Here is a 26,901-nt window from a genome sequence, read left to right as displayed (position 1 = left end):
TTTTTCCCTGTCTCCACATGGCAAGGTATACTTAGTTGTCCAATGACAAAGTGTAATTGATTCCTTTTCTAATAATGCCTACATAACATTTGGACTCAAAGTATGACTGTTCCTTTAAGGTCACAACTAAAGGAAACCTTCAAAAATATAACTCTTGACTTATCATGAGTTTTATGATTTGCCTTTACACAAACACGTGCAATAATGATTACATAAACATGAACCTTTAAAATGTGGGTTTGTGTATACATTATTAGAAATTGGGGCTCCTAGTTGGCAGAGGTATGCACATTGTCCAAGTAGGGACCACAATTCTAGACAGGGTGCTCTTCCTCCGGTAGCTTGATATAGAGTAGTCATGCTTAAAATAAGAGGCAATGTGTAAAGCAGTTGTGCCTATGGGGATACAGTAACACAGTGAACACACCACAAAAAAGATTCCGCAATGAGGTATGAAAATAGTATCTCTTTTAATCTTCAAAACAAGATAAAAACAATTAGAATCCAATTAAAACATCTTAAGTTACGAATGCTTCAAGAATGAACAATGCTGAAAGATCCCTTGTGCTCTCAGTAGGTTTTTTACAGTTACACTTTGGAAACTACACCAATCCATGGCCTGAATTGGGAACAGACTTACTCCATGGTTCAGGGTGAAGCAATGCTTCCAAAGTCATTACACATAAAATGCGATGTCAAGTTTGTGGGTGACTTATCTACTCACTCTGTTCAGGACCTTCTGTAAGAGTGCTGGTGGGTGGCAGGGACCTCTTAAGTCAATGTAAATATGAGGACCTCCTGCTACTAATATTTGTATCTAGGACAGGGAAAATGCAATTGTTCACAAAGGAAATTCCTAGGCAACTAATTGGTATCAAACAGAAATAAGACCATACATCTAAAGTGGTAACCTTCCCTCAATGTACCAATTGTCACAGTAAAAAAATCATTTTATTTATACAAAAATATTAAACTAACTATAAGAAAACATTATGCTGAATAATAGACATGTTATATACAATAACTACACTAGAAACAAACAATCAAGTTCAAACCTGATCTGTGTTATGACAATATCAAATACAGACCTGATATGTGTTATAACAATATCAAATACAGCCAGGACAACTGTATAAACCCAGAGGGTACTTGGTATGTAAGGGTCTGAATAATCAAACAATTAATATTTGACATCTCAAAGTGTAAAAACAAAATCCAGTAAGACAATAACAGAGAAATATATACCAAATTCAATAATACACTATATTGGCTTATAAATGAATTTATAAACCAGGATAGTGTATTATTGAAATCCATAATACACTATATGTACCAAATGTACCAATCATGGATACACCAATTGTCATCACATTTTAAATATGAGGACATGCACTTTAGCACTGGTCAGCAGTGGTCAGAGTCCTAAAGCCAGCAAAAACGACATAAAAACAGGAGGTCAGAAAGTAAAAAGTCTGGGGAAAAGATGCACGGTCTAACATACATGTTAATGGTATGTTATATCAACTTTTTCCAAAGAGCTTGACCAAAATTAAGGACCTTTAGAAGTTTCAAGCTTCTACAAGCGATGTGAGATCACACTAGGATTCCATTGGCTGAATCCTCTACTTTGAGGCACTGCAGGCTATTCATTTTGGAGCAACATAAATGGAACTGCTAACAGTAACTTTTCTCTATCTACTAACAAGAAAGAAAATTTTAAGCGGTGTTTGAAAGCTGGGAGGTAAAGAGAGGCATGTGGAAGTGATGCCCCATTTCTTTAATCTTAATTTCCTTAGCTGTAGAGTCTGGTAACTGCAGTGTTTTCTTGGAGCTTACTGGGAAGGCACAATAGGCCACTATTTAGAACAACTTTAAATTTTATCACCAATTTTGTAGTAATTCAGGTCTGCATGATGCCGAACAATACTTAATCAAAGGCTGCACTTTCAGTAAAAGAGTCACACAAAACCTTGACGGATCAAAAATCCTTAAGATGGCATTGGGCAGAGAAAGAAAGCATCAGAGGTAGAGCTAGGAAGAGTAGAGAAAGGGTGGGTACAATAGGCAAATAGGTGAAATATAAAGAAGGTTAACTTTATCAGGGGGCACCTTGGAAGATGGGCCCTAGCCAATTACTCACTTTGCCCATGTCTTAAATGTTTCTGTGTGCCTGCCTCTTAAAGTCAAAGCTACAAGAGAGGAATATTATTACTTAGGGGGACACAAACCTAGTGCTTTTTTATAGCAAAAGCTTGAAGCCCGCATTACCCCATCTTTTTCACTTCCAGATCAATTCCATATTCCCCATGAGTTTGGATGCCAGTAGTACCAATACTTATTACTGTGTCAAGTTCTGAGTGCTTGAACAAGTGAAGAAAAAGAGTCATATAAATTCCGGGACAGTGCTCTAAGATCAGAAACATAAGGGTGAGATTTACTAATTAATAACTCAATATAGTACACAAAGTTACTGCACAGTGTTCTGTTAGAAGGGGAGAAAGGGGCACTGCCATATTAACTATGATATGGTGCTGATGCTTTGTTGTCCAGCCTGGTGCTCTTTCAAGCTGCCTAGCACCATACTACAGTCGAAAAATATATATGTGATGTCTAGAATGCATTTTTGTGCTGGAAGGGTACCTTTCAACTACAAAATATTGAACTTAGACTTACTTTTAAAGTATTCCTACATTGTATTTGTTGCTGTAATGTGCAACACACATGCAATGATTGAAAAGTTAGAAGAAATAGAAACATGTCACCTTGTTAGCGCCTGCCTCAAAATGGTGTATTTTGTTTATGCAATGTATAAAAAACCATAGGTGATAGCATGGGTATCCCCAAGTACCACTCATGGGAAGCCCCCTTGATGTAAATAGGTAGTGCCTGGTGCTATTTGAATCAACAATTTACATCAGTTTGCATCACGTTCTATGACTTTCCACCTGTGCGAAAAGTTGATAAATCAGTCTCAAAGCATTAATCTTTCACAAACGGTCTCTCCGTACAATGGATCCCACAACTCAACTATTCACAACACAAAATGCATCAAATAGATAAGCCTTTCCATTAAAGCGGTGTTTCATAGTCAAACACTGTGCCGATTGATTTTAGCAAAGATTTTAGTTCAAGGCAAGACTACAACATGTGATATATTGTTCTCCTGCTATATGGTGGGATTGTGCACCTATGTGACAAAAAAGCATTACTTACAAGTTATCAATGAGCAGATGCAATAATTACCAGCCTACTGTTGGACATTAGGTAGGTAATCTGAAGCCTTCTTCAAGTGCCATAAACTTACTTCTTAACTCAAGCTATGTTGACAGTAGGCAACCACACCCGTGAGCATCCATCATGTCCGAAATGGAAGTCTGTTCTATGGCTATTTTCTGCATTACTGCTTTGGCTGCATTTGTTCCTTTGGTATAATATGCATACTCTATATGTTAACACAACAATTGATTCTTCGTTATGATTGCATGAGGTTTAAATAATTGTTTTGTTACAATCTAAGAAATAGTCTTTTCGGTGCAATGTAGCCACATATATTAAAATATTAGAATGAATAGAAGACTCCTATCTATATTAGAGGGGTGTAGATGGAAACATTCGACTATACTACATCCATGCGGAATTGTAAATATCTGTGTGTCTACAAATACTGACAGGCTGATGGATAGATAGAAAATGCTTAAAGCAATAATTGAGTAATCCCATAAAAGACATTGACAAAAGATCAATCACCGATTCTCATAATGACCTGAAATCTAAAAATGCATCTCCAAGAATAGCATTTGTGTGACAATAGATAAAAGTGTTCTAAGCAAAGATACCAGAGAAACCAACTACTCAGGAGCTGAACTCCTCAAAAAGAATTCTACTTCATATAGTCCCTTTTATTGAAGATCTTTTTCATGAAATGGTAGTATATTCCATAAAGGTTTATGTTTAGAAATGCAAATGGCATTGAACCCATATTATGAGTGTAATTGCTTTCAGGACATATCTGCCAATCTTGACTGATAGAAGGTATCTCACTGTGTACTACTTTCATTCTTGAATTGGCACATACAGATAATATGATGAAATGTAAACTGGAAACACAAGCAATGGCCAGATTAATTCTTAAATACACCATAGCTCAACTGATCAAGTAGTGTTTGTGTGACGCTAGATATTCTAGGACACAGAAAGGAATTCCACCATGAAAAATCTGTTCAGTCCTATGCATGATTTTCTAGATTGAAACTTTAAAACTCAATATTTTCGTGAAATGTGTTAATTAGCAGGCCAATTCCTAATGTCAGTGCTAAGCCCTATAATATGGTGTCTACATGTTAAGTGTTCAAACAACGTCAGCATTAAACATTCTAACACACACTAGCTCATTCAGTGTATCACTTACCCATATGTTTTCTTCTTGACGATACTGCTTCCAATTCCTTCCAGTGTCACTAAACATCAAGAGGTAGCTTGTCACCCAGTCTGAACTTCCGTACCTCCCTTGGGTGGCAATGGCTGTGATTTCAGTCCTTTCTCCCAGATCAATTTGGAGCCATTGATACCTATTTGAAAATAGGGGAGACCACCCTCCAGCTTCTGTAGATGAAAGATAGAAAAAACATCCACTCAGAATGCAATTAAATGTTCATTCATTTAGAACAAATGGAAACAAGCGGTTTGAAGGAAAGGGGCAGAGTTAATGACAATTACACCCAACCCTGTATTTTTTGGGGGGGAATGAGTTAAGGCTGAGGGCTACGTTATAATTTACAGTGCTTTAATATCCTAGTTAGCAATTACTCCATTACTTCATCAAATAACATGACTGGTTTCACGGTTTCTCCCAGTATCTATGTATTATAGTATTATGACATTCAATGCAGTAATCTGCAAGTCTTTTCAAGCAAACTATCACAAACTTCACATTTCAAAAATTATAATATGATGTAAATAAGGAAAAAAAACATGCGCTACATAACGCAATTATTTGTGCGTTGGCTTTAATTTGAGTAGTCAAGTAAGAGGGGCGGGGAAAAGAATATCTCATATTAAAATACACAACAGCTGGCGGCACTCCATATTCAAGCCAGGTTCAATCAAGCTGTAGGTGACCGGAGTTTGTAATCTAGATGTCAGAAGATTCTATCTGGATGTATGGATTTTTCCTAAAGAATAGCGTATTCTGATGTAAAATTTATAAAAGGGTACTTTGTCTCATATATATATATATATATATATATATATATATATATATATATATATATATATATATATATATATATATATATATATATATATATATATATATATATATATATATATATATATATATATATATATATATATATATATATATATATATATATATTCCAGCTCCAAAGTACCCAATGTACAAAGGAGCACCCGGACCTCAGCTGCCCACAAGGAGCCTTAAATGGTAAGAACGCCTTCAGCACAGCGATATCCTTTAACTGTCCAAACTGCCCTGGATGCCTGACGCGTTTCGAAGTGTCCCCACTTCTCTTCAGAGGCTTTGGAAGTTATGAAGGAGAGCTTGAGGCACCACACTCCTTCTTGCTTAGATTCACGCCCAGGATGGGACTTATGGGACTTGTAGTGCCTCACGTCGTGCTAATATTCAGTCGGTAACATTTCAAGCCCACGGATGGGCCTCGCTGTGTGGAATTTGTGCAAAATGCATGCGCTGCTGTCCCATGTTCTCGGCCCGTAGTCAAGACCGCATGGCCCCCGGTTCTTTCAGGGTGGTGCTCCTTCCGCGGCATGGGTCGCCGCGTAAATATTCCAGCTCCAAAGTACCCAACGTACAAAGGAGCACCCGGACCTCAGCTGCCCACAAGGAGCCTTAAATGGTAAGAACGCCTTCAGCACAGCGATATCCTTTAACTGTTCAAACTGCCCTGGATGCCTGAAGCGTTTCGAAGTGTCCCCACTTCTCTTCAGAGGCTTTGGCAGTTATGAAGGAGCGCTTGAGGAACCACATTCCTTCTTGCTTAGATAAACGCCCAGGATGGGACTTATGGGACTTGTAGGCTCCTTGTGTAAATATATATATATATATGTATATATATATATATATATATTCCTTCACAACTCTTACGAAAAGAGCAGAAGTGGAGAACACTCTCAGTAAGCAAGTAAATTGTTTATTTATTCACAGCGTGATGTCAGTCCTGACATGTTTCGGCTGGTCCCCAAGTAATTTTCTCATGACCCATACAAGTACTCATACACCTACGTATTCATCCATAGAGCAACTCACTCACACAGCCAATCACACAGCCACTCACACAATAACTCACTCACCCATACAGCTACTCATACATCTAGTCAGTCATCCATACAACAACTCATACAGCTTCTCAACACTGTCAACCACTCACCCACACAACCAATCACACACTCACACCCCCACTTACATACCCATTCACACATCCATAGAAGTACTCACACATCCACTGACTCACCCATACAGCCATTCAGTCAGATACATACTCTCCAATACAGCCACTTACACATAAACTCACTTAACCAAACTCACGGGAAACGTCACTTACAACGCATTTATTACAACGCACTACCATTACAACGCAACCATTACAACGCAAACCATTACAACGCATTGCGCTGGGGGGCGCTCTAGGATAGGGAATATATTTAATTTACTATCCAACACCTTCCCTACTATCCACGGGGACTGGAGTTGGAATAGTAAATTAAATAAATCACTATCCAGCGCTTAAAAGCACTATGCGTTGTAGTGGTATGCGATGTAAAAACCGTGTTGTAACAGCAGGCGTTGTAATAGCCTGCGTTGTAACGACACCAATCCAAACTCACACTCAAAGAGCACCTCAGTCTCTCGTGCACACCCCACCACTCATGAAGTGATTTAGATACCTATTCACTCACCCATACAGTCACTCACACACTCACTCACCCACCATGCAACCAATGATGCACCCACTCCCTCACCAATACAGCCACTCACACAATCACCCACTCAGCAACTCACACACCCACTAATACACCCATACAGCCACTCACACACACCCACATAGCCATGTAGACATCCACTCACACACAGATATACACTGCCACTCGCATATTATGAGTTAAAAGTAGTATAACTCATTAGTGCTTCACCTAGTATATTAGTTAAACTTTTGTAGTAGCTTTGTATATATGTTTAACACTCATAGAGGCACATGCATTAAAATTGTAAATTGCAAATACCTAATTGTGAATTCCTGAGAATTGCAATTTACAATGCATGAAACTCAAAGAGTTTAAGATTGCGATTCCTAGGGGGTCACAATTCACTCTAGTTCATTAATATTAATGAGGTAGATTGCAATTTGCCACCCCTTAGGAATCACAAAAATCACAGGGATGGTGGCCTGCTGAGGTCAGCAGATCACCATGTCCATGATTGCTTTTAAATAAAGCAATCTTTTGTTTCGTAAGCAGCCTATTTCCCTTAAAGGAAAACAAGATGATTTACAAAAAGTGAAATGAAAAGTCTTCTTTTCATTTTTTAAGACCAGGCAGTGGTCCGTAGGATCACTGCCTGCTCTAAAAAATCCTTTTCAATCATTCACAAAGGGGCTTCCTATTTGCAAATGGGTTACCACCCACTTGAAGTAGGTGGTAATATGCAAATGTTTTGCGACCGCATTCACGGTCACAAAACATTCATGGATACTGTTAGGATTCAGTAGTTGGAAAGGACGCCCTAAACACTCTCCTTCCAAATACCGAATCGGGATTTGTTGCATCTGAAAAGTATGCTTTGCTATCACAACCAGTGGATAACCCCTTTGAGCAAGGTCTTTGGTTATAGGTGGGGGGGTTGCCCACAGAGCCTGACCTTTGCAATAGCCAGCCAACTCCCACTGCACACAAACTTTGGCCATGTAAAACAATGGTTGGCTGCAGGGCCTGACCTTTGTCCAGCTCCTCCACCTAACCAGTGGTGGCTGTCCAACTCCTTTTTACTCACTTTCTTTGGAAATGCACATCAGGATTTGGCTGCAGGGATGGGCCTGCAGCCAGGCCCTTACACAAACCTATCACAAGAAGCTAACAAGAAGCTAACAATTCTGCTCAAAGCTATCAGCCAGGATGGACCTTTACCCTACTCACAATGTGCAGCCAATTCCAGTTGGGCAAGGCCTTTGCCAATGAACAGCTTGGGTTGGCCAACAAGTCTGCCTCAAAATGCAGCCAACGCCCACCGGGCATGACCTTTGGCCAGGTGCGTCAGAGGTTGGTCACAGGGTCTGGCCTTTGGTCAGGCCCTGTGTCTAAACCACAACAAGTATCCAGCCCCAAGGCCAAGTTCATGAACTTTGTCAGGTGATCAACAGAGGTCTACAAAGGTTATGGCTTTTGGAATCTGTATAGAGATCACAATTTAAGGCAGGGTTCTAGGTACAGGTCTATGACTTTCATAGTTCACAAACATTCTGCTGGGTGTGTGAACTTTGGGTCAAAATCATGGGTGATGTGCCTGTTGGTGTTTGTGAACTCCATGTAGGAATTTGGACCCCAGGCAATAAACCAAAAACTTATTTCATTATAATATTTTGGGTGTACCACTGACCCATTATTTGTTTTTTCAATTCTTTTAAGGTTATGAGAGCGAGGTCCTATGTAGTGTAATAGTGGCCATCCAATATGAGCCTTCGGGTTCCCAAACCCCATAGAACCCAAAGTGGATGATGGGAGCTAGAGCTTCAGTTTAAATTATATTTGAAATGTTAGTTCAAGCACACTTCACAAAGCAAACCACTGGTACAAATGGCACTACATTTAACAATCAAGGTAACCTACCAAGTAGGTTTAAGAAAAGAAATGGTGGGTCTCAAACATTGATTTCCCCTTTTAATTCACATCAGAAACTTATGTCGCTACTCCAGAAAAAATGGTTGAATAGAATTGCACCAAATTTGACAAAACGTTAAAACTTCACTTTTCTTCTTCGCCTGTATCTTTCTTTTTCTTTCTTTCTTTCTTCCCCTTTCTATATCCTTATTAATATTGGTTTTATTGCTCATTGCATATGTTTTGTAAATTTTTCTTCATATTTTTAGTTTTCCATTTACTTATGACATATGTTTGTATTTAATTCAAAATGCAAATAAAACTTTCTTAAACTAAAAAACTTTACAGAGAAAGTGTGCTTTTTGTGATTTGATGTATTGGTATTTATATAGTGCAAACCTAGCTGGGAAGCAAAAGACCACTTTACATTATATGAGGGTTGGGAGACAATATACAAGACACATCAAGGAGCGATAACACATATACATGTCATACATTACAATTCACATTTGTTTTTCTAGGCACAAGGGGATTAAGTGATTGGCCTAGAATTACAAAAAATTGAGCCAAGTTTTGAGGCATGGATTCAAACTTGAGTTCCGAGGTTCCAAATTTGGACGCTCTAGCCAACAATTTACGTTTCTTCTGCCTAAGTTAGTTCAGCCGTTTTAAGACCAAATTTGACAAAACGTTAAAACTTTACCCTGAAAGTGTGCTTTTTGTGATTTGTTGTATTGGTATTTATATAGTGTAAGCCTAGCTGGGAAGCAACAGATCCCCGTACACTACATGAGGGTACAGAGACAATCTACATGATTGTGCACATATACATGGAGGCAAGGATTTAAACTTGAGTCGCTACGTTCCAAAGTTGGATGCTCTAGCCACAAATCCACATCCTTTCTGTATAAATCCGTTCAGCTGTTATCGAGCAATTTGTATTTAAAGAGGTGCTGAGGGTGCTCATGAAAGGTGTAAAAATCAAGGTATAACTAGGCTGTTGGTGTCCAGTTATGCTCTGATTGGTCACTTTAAAGGGGACTAATCAGTCCTGATTTGCTGGACACAGTCTGAACAATATCTTGTTGTAGGTCTTACATGGCAGATATGGTCCCTGAGCCTTAAAATAAGCTATAAAAGTATACCTGGACAAGGAGAGCACACCCTGACCCAAAGGGCATGTGGGAGTTCCCTCTGGGTGGTCACAACATTGACACCATGTTGTGGCAGCCATTACAGGAAATGCTTGTAGAGAAATCTTGTAGTGAAGTATGGTTTACAGAATCACAGAAGGAACACATATAAAGGGTGATAACAGATTTCAGTCACAATATAAATCATTTTGTTGTGATACAATACCAATTTAGTAATGGCGGTGCATTCGAAGTTGATTTTAACATGTGAAAAGTGTGGATCCTCTGCTGTGATTTGATGAACATTGTTTCAGAGAAAAGTGTTTTCTGTCATGATTTTCTAATAGAGGCTATGGAAGATGCTCCCAGAGCTGAAATAAGAGAACATTCACATTGTCTACCTTAATCATATGAGAATAAAGTCAACTATTCTAAGTAAGCTGTGTACTTCCAACACTAGCAGAAGCCGGTCAATTAAAGCTCTAGTAATTAATTGCAGTTTCCCAGAGATTTCTAATGAACAACTAGACCACTAACATCCCATATTTATGACAAAATTGTGGAACACATGCAGCCATTTTTTATTCTAAAAGCTGGAAAACTTAAATAATTTACTTTAGAAATTAGCAAAATGCGGGGGTAATTTTCTGATAGAAGTTATGGTTACTTTCTATAAAGCTAAAATGAGGACACATTTTCTATAAGTTCTCAAATATCTTTCTCAATCATGGTGGTCAAACATTTTGACATGCAGACTAAAACACATACTTTCAACATCTGAAAGAAAAATGCATGGCCTGTCCAACTGCCACTATTGAACTGAATGTGTCCACTGATGTGTTAGTTGCATTTGTTCCGTATCTCTACCTTCAGTCCCATGAAGTATTGTGTTATTGTTGGGTATGTCACTCTTGTTTTGGGTCATCCCTCTTTATCGATTGTTCTGTTCAACTACCATTCATGTGTTACTTCTTGGTCTATGGGCAAGCCAACTTCAGTGAGTGGTGTCATTTTTCCTGATCATGGGTACTTATCTGTCTAAAAAGAAGTGCACTTCTGTGCCAAAGCTTGTGAGCAAATACTTTACTTTTTTCCAGACTTCTTGCTTTTTATTTTTAAGTAATGCCTGTGAGTTTTAACTATTAGCCTGAGATTTAGTTTTTTAGCTGGTTTACTCTGCCATATGTAAGTGACATATGTTTCTCGGATGAGCATAATTCTTTTTTTTATCTGTTCTATATGCACCTGAATGCGATGAAGCACTAGTACTGTTTAAAACTATATTATTAACTTTCGATTTTGTAAATATAATGTTTAATTGCAAGCATATGGCCACAAGATTTAAGCAGTGGCATGTTTTCTTTATTCCTTCTTTATATTTTTATGGCAAATATTTTCAAAAACAACAACACCATGTTGCAGAAGCCAGACCTGTAGGCTTCGTGAATCCTTGTTTAGGGATGTTTTTGGATTCACATTGATAACTTGTGAGCTTTTTGACCATCAGCTGTGTTTAAATACTGATATAAATGGCCATGTGTTTTGGAATCTTACTATTTCTATCTCTGAAATTTATGTAGTGAAGTTTGATCTGTTTCTTTTTTGCCAAGGAATTATTTTTGTTTTAATAAACTATATTTGTCCTGAACTACTTAACAACTTTTTCCATTTTCATTACTGAATCTGTATGTCCTTTAATGCAACGTACTCTGAGTTTACACACTATTTATTCACTATTTATCCTGTTACATCACACCACAAATCCATTTCTCTGAAGGCTTGATTTCCTTTTCAGATTAAGCTGTCAAAGGATACTCTGTTCTCACAAAAAAAAGATGTTCAGTGTTTTTAAGATTTGGAGTTTTAAAGATTTTTTTAACAGACAAAGGATAACTATGCAAATTCACATGGTTGTTCCCATGAAAATTGATCATTTGTGGCAAATTATGTAACATTATGTTAATCTGTAAACAAAACTGCATACATTCTTTGTTGTACATCAGCAAAAGGTGACTTGCAGAGATGACATCTTCATAGATTTAGTACTTGATTAGAGTTCAAAGAATCAAACAATCCCATAAATCAAATAAAGTATGTCACTGCAGCAGAAACAAAGATAATAAATGTTGGATAGTCATTCTAAACAAATCCCCCACATGCTGAATGTACAAGATATAGGTAGACTATAAAGAGAGGATTGTTCAACATTAGACATCTGCAAATAGATGATAAAAAGCAAGGGGCCCATTCACAAAGTCATGTATGAGTATGTGAAGCAGTTCTATAGGAGTGGTTCTTCCCATACTCATAAGAGATTCTGTGAGCTAGCCCCCGAAATATTGTACTCAATATTAGTAAAAATGCAAATAGGTCACAGCCATTTCTATTTGTACTAATTGTCCAGGACTGCTCCTTAAATATTAGGTAGTTTGAGGACCTTTCACAAAGGCATTTTAAGACTCCTTAAAGTAGTACTACAGGATTACTACCTCACATATAGATGAATTCCTTTGCAAATTGGCCACAAGTCTAGAGAACCACCTATTCACTCAAAGATAAAACATCTGGCCTCTGATTCTACCTGAATAAAACTCCCTTTGGAAACAGGTTATACCTTCTTGAGCCTAGAGAGTGACTGAAACCTGACTATTGAACAATCTAGTAATTCAATACTGGAGATAAGCAATGATAGTTGTGCAAAGTGGCATATAGACCCACAATGGGTTTATGACTCCACACACAGAAAATACACATACATAGCTTCTATCATTACCATTTCTCAAATAAGTATTAAAACCTGATTTTCCAATACTATTATGTGCAGTATTTGAATTAGACTGGCCCAAATGTGAGGATTATTCTCTAACGTGAGACCTTTTTAAGAGCCATACATGAATATTTGTTGGAATTGGCAGGCAACATTTCAAAAGTTTCGTTTTTAAAAATGAATCTTATCTCACTAGGAAAACAGGCTGAATGTACATTCATGAAGTGGATCTTTACACTCATCTAGACCCTGCACTGTGGTACACAAGGAAGGTAAAAATAGATAATAATAATAAATAATGTATTTAGACATTACAGGGGTAGAAAGGTGAGGGCTACTTCAAGAATATACATTTGTATGGTGCTACATGACAAAGAAAAGGGAGGTCAAGAAGTGCCTCCTCTAGGTAGAGGGATAATTTGAGCTCTTGAGTTCAGGGTGATAATGCAACATGATTTACTGACATATTGTCAAAATAAATACGTGCTTTTACCTTGCTGTAGTGGTCAAGTTTCTATTACAACTGCTATTAGCAAATGTTTTGCAGTGCTACCACAGAATGGATCCGAATAACAAAAAATGGTCTCAAAATGTTGCTAGGAAACAGGGATCTAGAAAAAACAAAATCATTTTCAATGGTGCTCTAAACTTTTCTTCACTAAAACTGAGTAAGTTGTATGCAACTGCTGGATTTGAGTTGCAAGTAAGGAGCACATTAAGCAGCAGGATTGACAAAATTATTTGACAGGAAACTGCAACCTATGCATCATTATGCTATTATATTTTGCAGATTATTTTTGTGCTATGTTATTTTGGTGCACAATAATACTGTCTGGGCTAAGGTTTCTCCTCATTAGTAGTAGCTTAAAACAGAAACACAGAGTATTTCCAAATGGAATTATTAGAAATAATTCCTTAAAGCAAAATGATTTCTTTTTTTAACAAAAATATTCCAAGCCATTCCAAATATCTCTTTATCTCTGAGTTAAAAAGACCTATGGTGGGGAAAGCAGATTCTCAGAGGTTAACTGTGATCCAGCGCCAATACCAATAATTGATCTGGGATTGATACTCAACAACATTAATACAATGCCCCATACACATGCACCCAGTATCCCTGAGGCACCAGGGTCAATTTGTTTAGTTTACACCAAAGATTATAGATCCTTTCGGGACATCTGTCTTATAACTAATCTTGATATCAACTCCTCCTCTATTTGGTCAGTTGATGGGAATGATAACACTGATTTACTAATCATTTAATCAACATTAATAACAGACTCTCTGTAAGGTTAAGAAATTAATTTATATCTCAATGAAAGGTTAAATGCTCAGTTGCAATTTGGTCACAATCAACAACATAGAAATCTCATAACAAGATATATTTTACAATTGATACAGACTCACTGGGCAATGCCATTATGCAAATGAAGGAGTGGATAGAGTAAGAGATAAGAGACTCAGCAAATGATTATGCCAAACAATAATTTACCTAACGGAGGGATAGACGAAGAGACAATAGGTTAATCTAAAATAATGCATATCAATATTTTGTTGACGGAGTGGATAGGTAGATAGACAAAGATTCAGAGACTAGGCATTAAAGTTGATATTCTGGTAATGACATAGGCTAAATACAAACGTAACGGTCTATAGGAAGAATCACCCCTGGACCCAGGTGATGACAGGGGTTCCCCAAAAGGTATTCAGGAACACAAGATATTTAACAGGAACAGGATATGATAGGAACAGCTAGAGCTCTCTGCAAAATAACAGACGGCAACACATCTTCCCTCTTCTCTCCTGACAGCCTAAGCTTAAAACCACACCCCTAAAGGTACCCAATTATAGTCTAAAAACCTACATGTCCGTCCCACATTAGTTGCAAAATTTCATAAAGCTTGACAGGGGATTGGTTGGTTTTGGGTGGTGGGATGTCACACCACTGTGACTTCACTTACATTTTGAATATTCTACTGTTCCACTTCCTTTCCCATAGACTGACTCTTAGTTCTTTCACATGAAATTTACAAAAGTTACAATTAAACATTCTTTATTCAAATTAAACAGCATCCGTGGAGGTTGTCGCCTTTCACACAGTCAATCACAGCCCATGGCAGTCATTGAACATTACAGACTTCAACTTTTAGGCCTCTTCTGCTGTGGTCAGGGCTTCTGGCTGCTTTGTCATGAAAGTCTTGCTCTCATTCCGAGGTCTCTCTTTTACATTAGTCAATTTAAGAAAAGATGGTTTTTCATCCATTCCACTAAAACAAATTAAATATAGACACCCATTAATCATATGACACTGCATCCCTCACTGTTTACCATCCACCTGTGTGTGATTCCCCATTAGTGTTACCTAGCATAATCATTGGGCAAAAGCAGCATTATTTATTATTTCAAAGCAGGATGCAACATGCAACTACTGATGCGCATGCGGCCTATTCGTACAGCATTTCTTGTTTCTTTTAAAGCACACTGCAAATACAGGTTTAGTTCTTTCGTATATTGATTCACATTAGTGCATACATGCAAATTCCCTCATGTTTATGTGTGGTGCACATTAGTTTACTACTTCTTTTTACTGTTAGTACGTATTATAGGGGTATTCGAGTCAAGCAGGTTTCATTTTCTCAAAACCCTGCTCCATCAATCTTAAGAGAATTGTGGGTTTTTAAAAGACATGGAGACTAGCAGTATGCATAATCTTTTATTTAGCACTCCTGAGCAGCAATTAAAAGATTAAAATAGAACACCTTCAACTTAGCCCCCCTCAAAGGAGTAGAGGGACTGGGTTTCTCCATTAACTTAAATGAATCCTCCTCCTTTTCAGGAGGCTTGATCTACCGCCCCCAGGCAGTGCTACTGTGTTTTTAGATTCACTAAGTGACTCTCTAGGGCAACTCCTGCTCCGCTACCCACACTTACTTTACTGGGTGATTTTAATTTACAACTGGAATCCACATCTGACACACATGCATTGAATTTTCTCCAGACTCTAGAAATCTTTAACCTCCAGCAAATAGTTACACAGCCCACTCATCAAGCAGGCCACACCCTCGATGGGATATGTACTAACCTTCCCCTTCTGGAGACTCAGATCCCCGTCCCACAAATCTGGTCAGACCATTGCTTGATTCCATTCCACATTAAGCCTTCATGGCCTCAACTACCAGTAAAATCTAGCCAATATCCAACGAACCATGTTAACTGGACACTAGTAGAGGATAACTTTAAGCTCAACCCTATCGCTCAGGCACAGATCCCTAATATGTCTGGAGAGGTCGTACAAGACTCCAAATGTTTCCACACTTGGATGCGGCAGGAGATCAAGGCTCGAGTACCACCTAAACATCCCCAGGGAAAGGGGAAAAGTGGGAAGATAAACGCCCCGTGGTTCACACCTGAGCTAGCAAAAGCCCATCTACTATGTGAAAAAAGAGAACGTAGCTGGCGCAAAACTTATGATCCCACAGATAGAAGCCTATACATTCAGAAGAGGAAAACCTACCTCCATGCCATCAAAATAGCTAAGAAGAACTTCTACATTAATGCCATCAATGCAGCTAAGCAAAAACAAAAAACGTTGTTCTCCATCGTCAAGTTATTTACCCATCCTAGAGCCTTACAGCCGGAAATCCCCCCATCCGTAGAGTTCTGCAACCAGATTGCGGACTTCTTCGAGGAAAAAATCATATTAATACAAAAGGATTTCCAACCACCTCGCCGAGCCCAGTCCCCCATACCACCGGACTGTGGAGAGAATCCGACAGGTTGTATTAGAGCCTTAACTCCGGCTACACTCTCCCAAACTCGGGAAGTAATCCTGACATGTAAATCAGGTGCTCCTTCTGATTCATGCCCCCCTCGAATCCTCCATCAATTAATTGATGTCGTCAATCCCATTATAAACGCGATTGCAAATGCTTCCCTGAGTTCAGGGGTTGTGCCAGGCGAATGGAAACAAGCAATCGTGAAACCCCTCATGAAAAAAACAAATAAATCTCCCACAGACCTTGCAAATTTTTGCCCGATTTCACTCCTCCTGGTCCTGGGTAAGATAACTGAACAGAGGGTCTACAAAGAACTAAAAAGCTATGTTGAAACACATCATATTCTCCATCCCCAGCAATCGGGTTTCCGTCCATACCATTCTACGGAAATTGCTTTGATTGAACTCACCGACTCCATAAAACTACTACAGGACGAAGGGAAGAACTCCGTCTTGATCTTAATAGATCTCACGGAGGCGTTCGATACCATCTCCCATTCCATACTGATAGACAGACTTAGAGACATCGGAATTGCAGATGTAGCACTAGACAGGATAATCTCCTTCTTGACAGACAGAAACCAAACTGTCTCCCTGGGTCCTTTCCTTTATAAGGAGAAAAAGGTACAGTCGGGAGTTCCTCAGGGCTCTATATTGAGCCCGTTATTGTTTAATATCTATATGATCCCCTCATCTCTTTAATTGAGTCATACGGCATATTAGTGACATCATATGCCGATGACACTCAGCTCATTGTCCCCCTGGAGAACAACTCCACAGATGCTGAGCAGAATTTAAGGAAGTGCCTTAAGGATGTCTTCTGTTGGATGGATCGTAGCCACCTTAAATGCAACACCAATAAGACAGAAATTCTCCCCATGGGGAAAAATCCCCAATTCTGTCCCAGCAAATGGTGGCCTGAGGACTCACCTGCACCCCTTCAAGCTGTGGTATCAGCAAGAAATGTGGGCGTCCTATTTGAGGCCGAATTATCCTTTGACCAGCATGTCGCGGAATGTTGCAGGAAGCTGTTTCTACATTATTAAATCCTTGAAAAGGTTTTTTGACTTCCTCCCCACAGACTCAAGAAAGGCAGTGGCAGTGGCCCTATTTCTTGCACGTCTTGACTACTGCAACGGACTGATGGCAGGCGTTAAAAAAAGCCACACTTAAAAAGCTTCAAGGCGTACAGCATGCAGCGGCTAGACTTGTACTCAAGTTGCCCAGGAGATCGTCAGCTTCGGCCGCCCTGAAGACCCTCCATTGGCTGCCACTACACAAGAGAATACTGTTTAAAATCCTAGTCATAGCCTTTCGTGCATTCAATCGCACAGGCCTGACCTACCTTATCAGGCGATTCCCTCACTATAATCCTCCTAGGACTTTAAGATCTTCAGGCCAAAACTTGATCAAGCTACCAAAATTCAACTATAAAACTAAAGGAGGTAAGACTTTATCCTTCCTATCCTCCAAAGCCTGGAATACAATACCCAATAATCTTAGATCCTTAACCCAGGAAAACCAGTTCAGGAAGCAACTTAAAACATGGATCTACTCCCTCCCCGATGATTATGTAATGACTGTCATCTAGTCTCCTAACCATAACTTTTGCATACTGTCTATCTAGCGCCAGGATGCTCCTTTCGGAGCGATAGCCGTGCTTTAGAAATACATAATACAATACAATACAATACAATACAATACAATAGAACATTGGAATGTTTGGAGTTCCATTTAGTACATAAACCCCAGGCATTCCAAACTCATTCTCCTTTGTTTCTCTTCCTCGTTCGATAACATCTTTTACCATCATTCTCAACTCATCTTCTAGTCTTAATTTAATGAAATTCTGAAATTTCCCAAAAATACATTTTAAAGCAATTTGATACACAGCATCATATAAACATACCTTTTCTTCAATACTCCTAAATATACTTTTAAACACCATTTCTTTATTCATACTATCTTTCTCATCTCAATCACCTCCAAGACTAGGAGGAAGGGGTAATGCCAACCTCATTGACTTCAATACAATATCAAATCTCTATACAGTTAACCACTGAGAATTTAAATTGTATGTCAAGACATGAGACTACCATTATGCATGTTTAAAGTCCTTCAAAATTAGTTCCGCTACATGCTTCACTGATCTGAAATAGAAATTCTTGAAGACTCTATCATTGAAGCAATCCGCTGCTTTTAAAATGTCACTCAAATTTCTCCATGCATTAAATGCTTTTTATGCCTTTGCTACAATAATTGAATGCACCTTTTATTTATCTAAATTCACACCTGATTCACGAATTGCATTCTTTACCCATCTTGCTATTGTTGGTGTAGACACTGCTCCATGAGGTTTACATGAGAGATCATCAATTGATCAACTACTGCTCTTCTGAACTTACTCACTCTGACTTCATACTCTCTAACGCATCTCTCCACCCGCAATTTTAGCCGATCAATACACCTGGGATAAAATATCTTCTCTGTCATTGTTTTAGTTCTCCTCCTTACTTCAAATAACAACCGCTTTGGTGGTACAACCTATTTATAATCTCCAGAGCATTTACATCAGAAACTCCTTTAAATGAAATCATAAATAATAAAGTAGCCAACTTTCAGGCTAAATGTTTTATTGTCAAAAACTAGATACCCTGCCATCCTTCAAACAACTGGAAAATCAAATTGACATCCAAAAGAGTACTAAACCTCATTCCTGGTGGTTATTTAAAATGAATCCTTTTCATTATTCTACGTTCCAAATTACCTTACCTACCGACAATCCGTCAACTAGGGAATGACCAGCCCCTATCAACTATCTTAATAATTGACTGTTCTGTAACTCAATCCTTTTTTATACAAATCTACCAATAAATTTGCAATCATAATCTCATCAGCCAGCCTCACCGGGATCCATATCCCTTTCCACGCACCAGCGTAACCAAACTTTCCATGCACTTGTATATCTCTTTCTTGTTCCTAGAGTCCATGGCTCATATAATAACACTGGCTCATCCCCTGATAACCGTGCAAATCTATTTGATCTCCTGAAATGCTCCAAATTGGAATGTTGAGCACTCATGATTTCCCTAGAGGATGTTCTCTCCTGTCCACATCTCTCAAAAGCCCTTCTTCTGCCTCTATCAATATTGGTCTTTCATGGCTGATGGATACCAATCTTGTGACTCCCAAAACTGAGTCACTAGCACCAGTCTGAATCTCTGCCTCCTCACCTGCATCAGAGCTCCCTAAATCATGGTAAAAGCTGGGAATGTATAACCCTTTATTCCTTGCAAATTGAGACTGATTGCATTGAGACTGCTATTGCTCGTGGATCTGTCCTCCAATGTACATACCTGTCTAACTGATATGTCAACCTTGACGCAAACAAATCAGTCTCCAACAGACCTAACCTTTTCTGTATTCCCTTAAATGCTCTTGGTTTTAGCTAAACCTACACTTTGTAACACTTCTTGAACCATAAACTGTGATCCAAAAATATCTTAGCATTCTGGTTCCTAATCAAAATGTCATCTAAATAAACCAACAATGTCACACTACTGGTCTCAGCACCTTTGAAAAACATCAAGGTGCTCATGAAAGAAAAAACGAGAGATAAGAAAACTGGTAAGGCTGACCTTTGCACCTGAATTGGAGATACTGCTGACTTAACTGCACCATTGGAACCGAAAAATATGTGTCTTTCAAATCTATTTTTATCAACCAAACTTTGTCCACTAAAATGTCCCTCAACAGATGGATACCCTCTATCTTGAAATGTCTGTAGACCACATAATAGTTCAATTCCCTTATATTGATTGCTGGTCTCCATCCTTTGTCTTTCTTTTCCACCACAAAAAGAGTAGTTACAAACCCTTTTTGATTTTCCACTATCTGTATAATTATCTTTTTCTCCGCCATTGTTTATATCTTTTTCCACAACTAATTGTACTTCTTTTTGAAAATAAATCTCCCTGGGTTGTTTTCCTTGAATAGGTTCTAAGTTAAATTCTATCACATAACCCCCTACCGCTTCCAACACCCAGGAATCTCTTATTATCTGTTCCCATTCCTTTCAATAATATTTCAATCTCCCTCATGTGTTTCCTTGGATAGAACCAATTTCTTTCCTCATACTCACCATGTCCTGATTGAGGTCCTGCTTGAAATTCTTGTGCTCTTCCACAGCCAGCTCTATTTCTTTCTCCTGAATACAAGCTGCCGCTGTAACCACCTCTACCTCGTGTACTTCCTCCTTGAAAATGTGGACCTCTGTGCTATAGTTGGCCACTCTCTAATAAAAGAGAGAGGGACCCCAGAACCAAAGGGATAGGGTTCCACAATTGACACAAGTCAAAATATAATTCCCTTTGGGCGAATTACCATAGAAACACAAATTCTTACAAACATACACATATGGACTCACCAATATCAAATCAAAAACAAGGAAGCAATATAAAATATATTTAAAAAAAGCAGTGAAAACACTATAATAAAAGTAAATCTGCACAGTTTATTAGCATACACTATATTTTGTTAAAAATGGGAAACATATACAAGACGGAACACTATAAAAGATATAAATCCAACATTCCTATAAAAAAGGAGGTACAAGTGAAGGACTAAATTCCAACAAATGTAACTAAGATTGGTTTTGTTTGAATTTCAGAACCATTGGGAAACATTTATTGTAATTGTCCTGATGAAGGTGGTTAAACATTAAACAACCGCCGAAATGCGTCGAAGCACAAAGAGTAATACGAGAAAGACAAATTAAGGAAAATTCAGAGTTTTTGTTGGAATTTAGTCCTTCACTTGTACCTCCTTTTTTATAGGAATGTTGGATTTATATATTTTATAGTGTTCCGTCTTGTATATGTTTCTCATTTTTAACAAAATATAGTGTAGGCTAATAAACTGTGCAGATTTACTTTTATTAAAGTGGTTTCACTGCTTTTTTTTAGGTATATTTTATATTGCTTCCTTGTTTTTGATTTGATATTGGTGAGTCCATATGTGTATGTCTGTAAGAATTTGTGTGTCTATGGTAATTCGCCCAAAGGGAATTATATTTTGACTTGTGTCTATAGTTGGCCACAACACTGACCCTGCCCTTTGGCCCTGACATATACATTTCCATTTCCAAAAGAGTTTCTCATTGGCTCATGTACTTTGTCAAGAGCTGTGAATGTGTGGTCATGTTTACCTAGTGATTTTACTGGAGCGTCTCCTGATAAAAGTTCCTTTGACTCTTCACTGGATAATTGTTTAGCAAAATCTGCTTTGCGTATTTCTGCTGATAAACCTGCATTGGCATTGCCAATAAAGCAGATTGCTCTTTGACTCCAACTTTATAGTAAATCAATATCTAAATCAGTACCAATTAAACATGATTCTTCTACCATATTGAAGATCCTTACAACAGATACTAGAACATCTAGAAGCCTGTCCTCACATTGTTTTAATGATCTCTCTAGCCCGTTTCTTGGATCACGACCCAACCTAAATAAATAGGTTATGAGGTCTTGGTCTAAATTTGGGGTCATCGTTTTTTTACCCCTATCAATGGCTGTGACATTCTGCTCTCATCAAATTACTATCATTTCTTTCCTAAGGAAGCTTCATCCAATATTTATTGTAGTCTGATACATGTCCTAATGGCCACCACTCTGACCTTTAAGGGTATCTTATCTGTGCAAGATTAAACAATGACTAACCCAGAAGAACCTACACCTCTTTTTTAATATCCTTACTTAAATTGTCTATTCGAAAAAAATTCATCTAGCTCCTCATTACTTCCCAGATCCAATATATACTCATCAAATTCCATATCTTCTTCCTGTTCAGACCAATTAGGCTGTCTGCCTCTCTCCATTGCAGGGTACATGTACCTCTCATTTGTGCCGATTTGGACACCAATCAGTGGCTCACCAGAAGCACTTGCTTTTCTCCCTGCTATAAGGTGTCAGATTTCATTGGTATTCCAATGTTTTTGTTTTTTATAACATTTTCCTCCTGATCCTTTATTTTGTAACTCATCTTCCTCTGAAGGCATCAAAAAATCCTCTTCCTCTACACCAGAGGTCTTCAAACTTTTTGATGCCGAGACCCCCTTGTAAAACCTTTTTAGGCGTAAGGACCCCCTTCCGACAAAAGTTTCTTGAAACTGGTACTTCTCATCATCAACTGTTGAAAACCATAAATGCACCTGTTAGACCTCATAACATCCATCCATCCATCATTCATCCACCCACACTTTCAAACATCCATCCTTCAGCCATCCACCCTTTCATCCTTCCATCCATACATTCCTCCTTCATCCATCCACCCTTTCATCCTTCCATCCATACATCCATCCTTTACCCATTCACCCTTCCATCCAGCCATCCAGCCATCATTCATCGACCCACCTTTTCATACATCCATCCATCATTCATCCATGCTACCTTTTTTCCATCCATACATCCTCCCTTCATCCATCCACATTTCATCCTTCCATCCATCCATCCATCCTTCATCCATCCACCCTTTCATCCATACATCTATCCTTCATCCACCCACCCTTTCATCCATCCGTCCATCCACCCATCATTCATCCCCCCACCTTTTCACACATCCATCCATGCATCATTCATCCATGCAACCTTTTATCTATCCATACATCCATTCACCCTTTCATCCTTCCATCCATCCATCCTTCATCTGTCCACCCTTTCATAATTCCATCCATACATCCATCCTTCTTCCATCCACCCTTTCATCCATCCATTCACCCATCATTCATCCACCCACCTTTTCACACATCCATTCACCCATCATTCATCCACCCACCTTTTCACACATCCATCCATCCATCATTCATCCATGCAACCTTTTATCCATCCATACATCCATTCTCCATCCATCTACCCTTTCATCTTTCCATCCATACATACATCCTTCATCCATCCACCCTTTCATCCATCCATCCTTCATCCAGCCAGCCAGCCTTTCATACATAAATCCACCCACCTTTTCACACATCCATCCATTCATCCTTCATCCATCCACTATTTCATCCTTACATCCATCCATCCTTCATCCGCCCACCCTTTCATCCTTCCATCCATACATCCATCCACCCTTTCATCCTTCCATCCATACATTCATCCTTCATCCATCCACCCTTTCATCCATCCATCCACCCATCATTCATCCACCCACCTTTTCTGTGCCTCTCTCATGAGGGGGGGTCAGTATCTCTCTGTGTCTTCTTCCTTCTTCTTCCTCTCTCATGGGAGGACATCTCTGTGCCTCCCTGCTGGGGGCCAGGGAGGGGTAGACTGGCTGTAACAACATCTCACCATGTAGAACAGACTCTCCTGCACATTTCTCACGCACAGGCGCCAGGTATGAGGGCCCCTGGGACTTGAACCAATGATTTATGGGACGTGTCAGAGGGGAGAAAGGACCTTTCATGTGCTTTACTGGTGGGACCTACAGCTCCAGGCGTGCAACGTCCATTGAACTCAAAGGGCACAAGCCTCCTCCCCAGCCACCCCACCCCACCCCGCCCCTCGTGTATGTGAGCCCGGCTGAAACAGCTTCACGGACACACACAAAGCCACACCTGAGTACTTCACAGGTCTTTAAAAGACCTTTTACTTGTTAATGAGGCTTTGATATTTTTTCACGACTCGTGTGAATTAGGCCTCCGCCATGAACACCCTCAATCAGCCCCACGCCACTAAGGAAAACCACGCGTTTCAAGGAACTGCACGCTCTGACAGAATCTGCGACCCCCTTCCCAGGACTTCACAACCCCCCTGGGGGTCGCGCCCCACAGATTGAAGACCTCTGCTCCACACTATCCAACCTCCTTTTACCTTCTTAATTTTTGATTACAGTTTCCTGTACCTTACTACCTATCTGTCTGTCAATACATCTTTTTAACAATCTCCTCCTGCACTTCCTTTGAAGTTATCTAATTTCCTTCTATCATTTTCCATTTATTTGGTAACCTTTTAATTTTTTTATTATTCACTTTCCGTCTTTTTTTTACACTAAAAACGTATTTCCGATTTGCAATTGTCAGCTGATAACTGCCTCCGATGCCATTCCGAGATGCGTTTTCAGGATACCATTTACACTCGTCATCACGATTCCAGCCGCTCAGCTAACAAGGTCAATTGCCTTGTAAAATTTAGCGTCCTGTATAACATTTTCAAAATATGCCCAAACGGCTCTTAAAAACTAACACCCCGTTTGAAGCTCACAAAGTGTGCCCAACTCGCCTCTCAAATAGCTAAAATGCTATACGTGGCACAAAAACACCCTTGAGACTTCAAATACGCTGCTGAAAATCAGACACTGCTAAACCTCGTGCTTAGAGCCGTTCAAGACAGCGCGAGTACAATTAGGCACAGGAGCGGTTGAAATTTCCTGCTTGAGACATTTGAAAAAACAATAGGCCAGTTTTCTTAGCCATGTTTAAACTAATTAAACATAATCCTCATAAATACATTCAAGCACTAGCCTAATATAAAAGCCTGACAACTATCCCCTGTCATTTCCTTTTTTAATTACCCTAAATTTGGATGAAAATAACAAACACTAATTAACAACAGGAGAGTACACTCTCAGTCCCCCCAGGGATCAATTATAAACAACAAAAGAGTGTAAATCAATACATGTTTAGAAGCACAAAAGGGAGAGAATGGGCGAGAAACAAATCAATTTGATTTGTTTAGGAAGCCCTCACTCACCATCCTGGATGGTGACATGCTTCATCATCGGGCCCACCGGGAGAAACCAAATGCCTCTCCAGAGTGTGCTTCAACACCAGATTTACTGCTGAGCTGGTTTTTGTGAGAGAGGTGTCGTCGTGAAAAGTTAAAAAATTTACAGATTGTTCCACATAAAAAAAATGTATTCCGTGGCCAATCTGACATAATAAAAACAATATGTGTGGAAACTACCAAATTCATTGTTTGGTTATTTCTACTTAGGGTGGGGTCGACATGTTTCTGCCAGTCTATGTGTGATTTACTGGGCATTCGTCAGGACCATGGGGAGTGTACCTAGACGGTATGGGCACGCTAAGGCCTACGCTTACCAGAGGACGTGAAAGTTAAAAATATGAAAAAATAGTGCAAAGTGAAAAACATACCAAAAGGTTTTAGTGGGGTAAACACCCTCAAAAATAAGAGGAACCTGTGTAGTTCGTTATGAAAAAGATCCATGCCCCATAGGTCACGGGAGGGGGGTGGAGGTGACAATGGCACACCGCCCGCAACGCCTGGCACCCACTTGATACCTGAGTGCAGCCTCTGACCGGACCTCGTGGATGATAATAAAAATAACAAACAAGCAACTTACACAGTACTAAAAACAGTAAACTAAGCTTTAACAACATGAATATTCATATTCATGTTATAAACTTAAAATCTGTATGCTTGTCACACATATACAAAGAAATTAAAGTATACTCATCTGCTCAGAAGCAGCAATCAAAAGAGGATGAGATTGGAGCTCTGGGGGTTTATGTACTCATTTGCTTTTCTTTCATAGCCTTAGAGCCTGCTGTAACAGGCTCTGCCGGCCATTAAAGACCCGCTCCAGCTTTAAAGGCCTGAGCCGAGAGCGAGAGTCTTTAACACGGGAGCAGGCTTTTAATGGCCAGTAGAACCCCCTAAGGAGGGCTCTAAGGCTATTACAAAGTTCCCCCCATAGAGGGCAGAATGTTCTCATTTGTAAATCAAAAGCCACCCAAAACCCTAGGGGAGTTTTCTGGAAGGCCTTTTGTTCACAGCAACAGCTGTGAAAATACATTGGAATGTTGGAGCTCTGAGCTTCTTCGGCCATTAGAAGCCCAGAGAACTCCACTGAAAACAATGGAGCTCCCAACATTCCGATGTTCTAATGTGCTATGACTTCATGTTGTTCTATTTTAAGCGTTTTGGACTGCTCAGAAGTGGTAAATAAAAGGATATGCATAATGCTAGTCTCCTGCCTTGACATAACATCTCAAATCAACAGCATGAAGTTTCTCTATTCACCTGAACATTAGATCAACTGCAAATATTAGTACCGAGATTAAAGGCATCTGCTCAAAGATGTCCACATAAGTAAAATAAACCTGCGCAAATGATATCTGGGGTGGGGTGTCTTAGTGGATAGGTGACCTACCTTGCCATTGCCTAACTGAAAGCAGGCTACATTTCCAGGTGAATTTGTGAAGGAAATGAAAATGAATACATTAATAAAAACCAGACTTATTGATTACCCTAGTAATTCCTAATTTCTAAGGGATTTCTGAGGCTCTCCCTTGCCATCCCTATCCCTGGAGATTCTTATGCCCTTGTTATTGTTATCTCTAGCTGCGGACTTAACCGGGA

At 39.2% G+C, this 26,901-nt stretch overlaps 1 protein-coding gene across 1 annotated transcript in view; it reads right to left on the bottom strand.

The window, feature by feature from the left end:
- CNTNAP4 (contactin associated protein family member 4) overlaps positions 1-26,901 on the bottom strand; it is a 1,879,337-nt gene that overhangs the window by 1,380,238 nt on the left and 472,198 nt on the right. The window contains exon 3 of the mRNA XM_086961154.1: positions 4,409-4,602. Coding sequence (XP_086817280.1) covers positions 4,409-4,602 — 194 coding nt within the window. The remainder of the gene's footprint in view (positions 1-4,408; positions 4,603-26,901) is intronic.

The sequence above is a fragment of the Lissotriton vulgaris genome, chromosome 3_1 (genome assembly GCF_964263255.1).
Source record: "Lissotriton vulgaris chromosome 3_1, aLisVul1.2, whole genome shotgun sequence".
Taxonomy (NCBI): Eukaryota; Metazoa; Chordata; class Amphibia; order Caudata; family Salamandridae; genus Lissotriton; species Lissotriton vulgaris.
The sequence above is the reverse complement of the archived record's forward strand: the minus strand, read 5'-3'. Positions and strand labels throughout refer to the sequence as shown.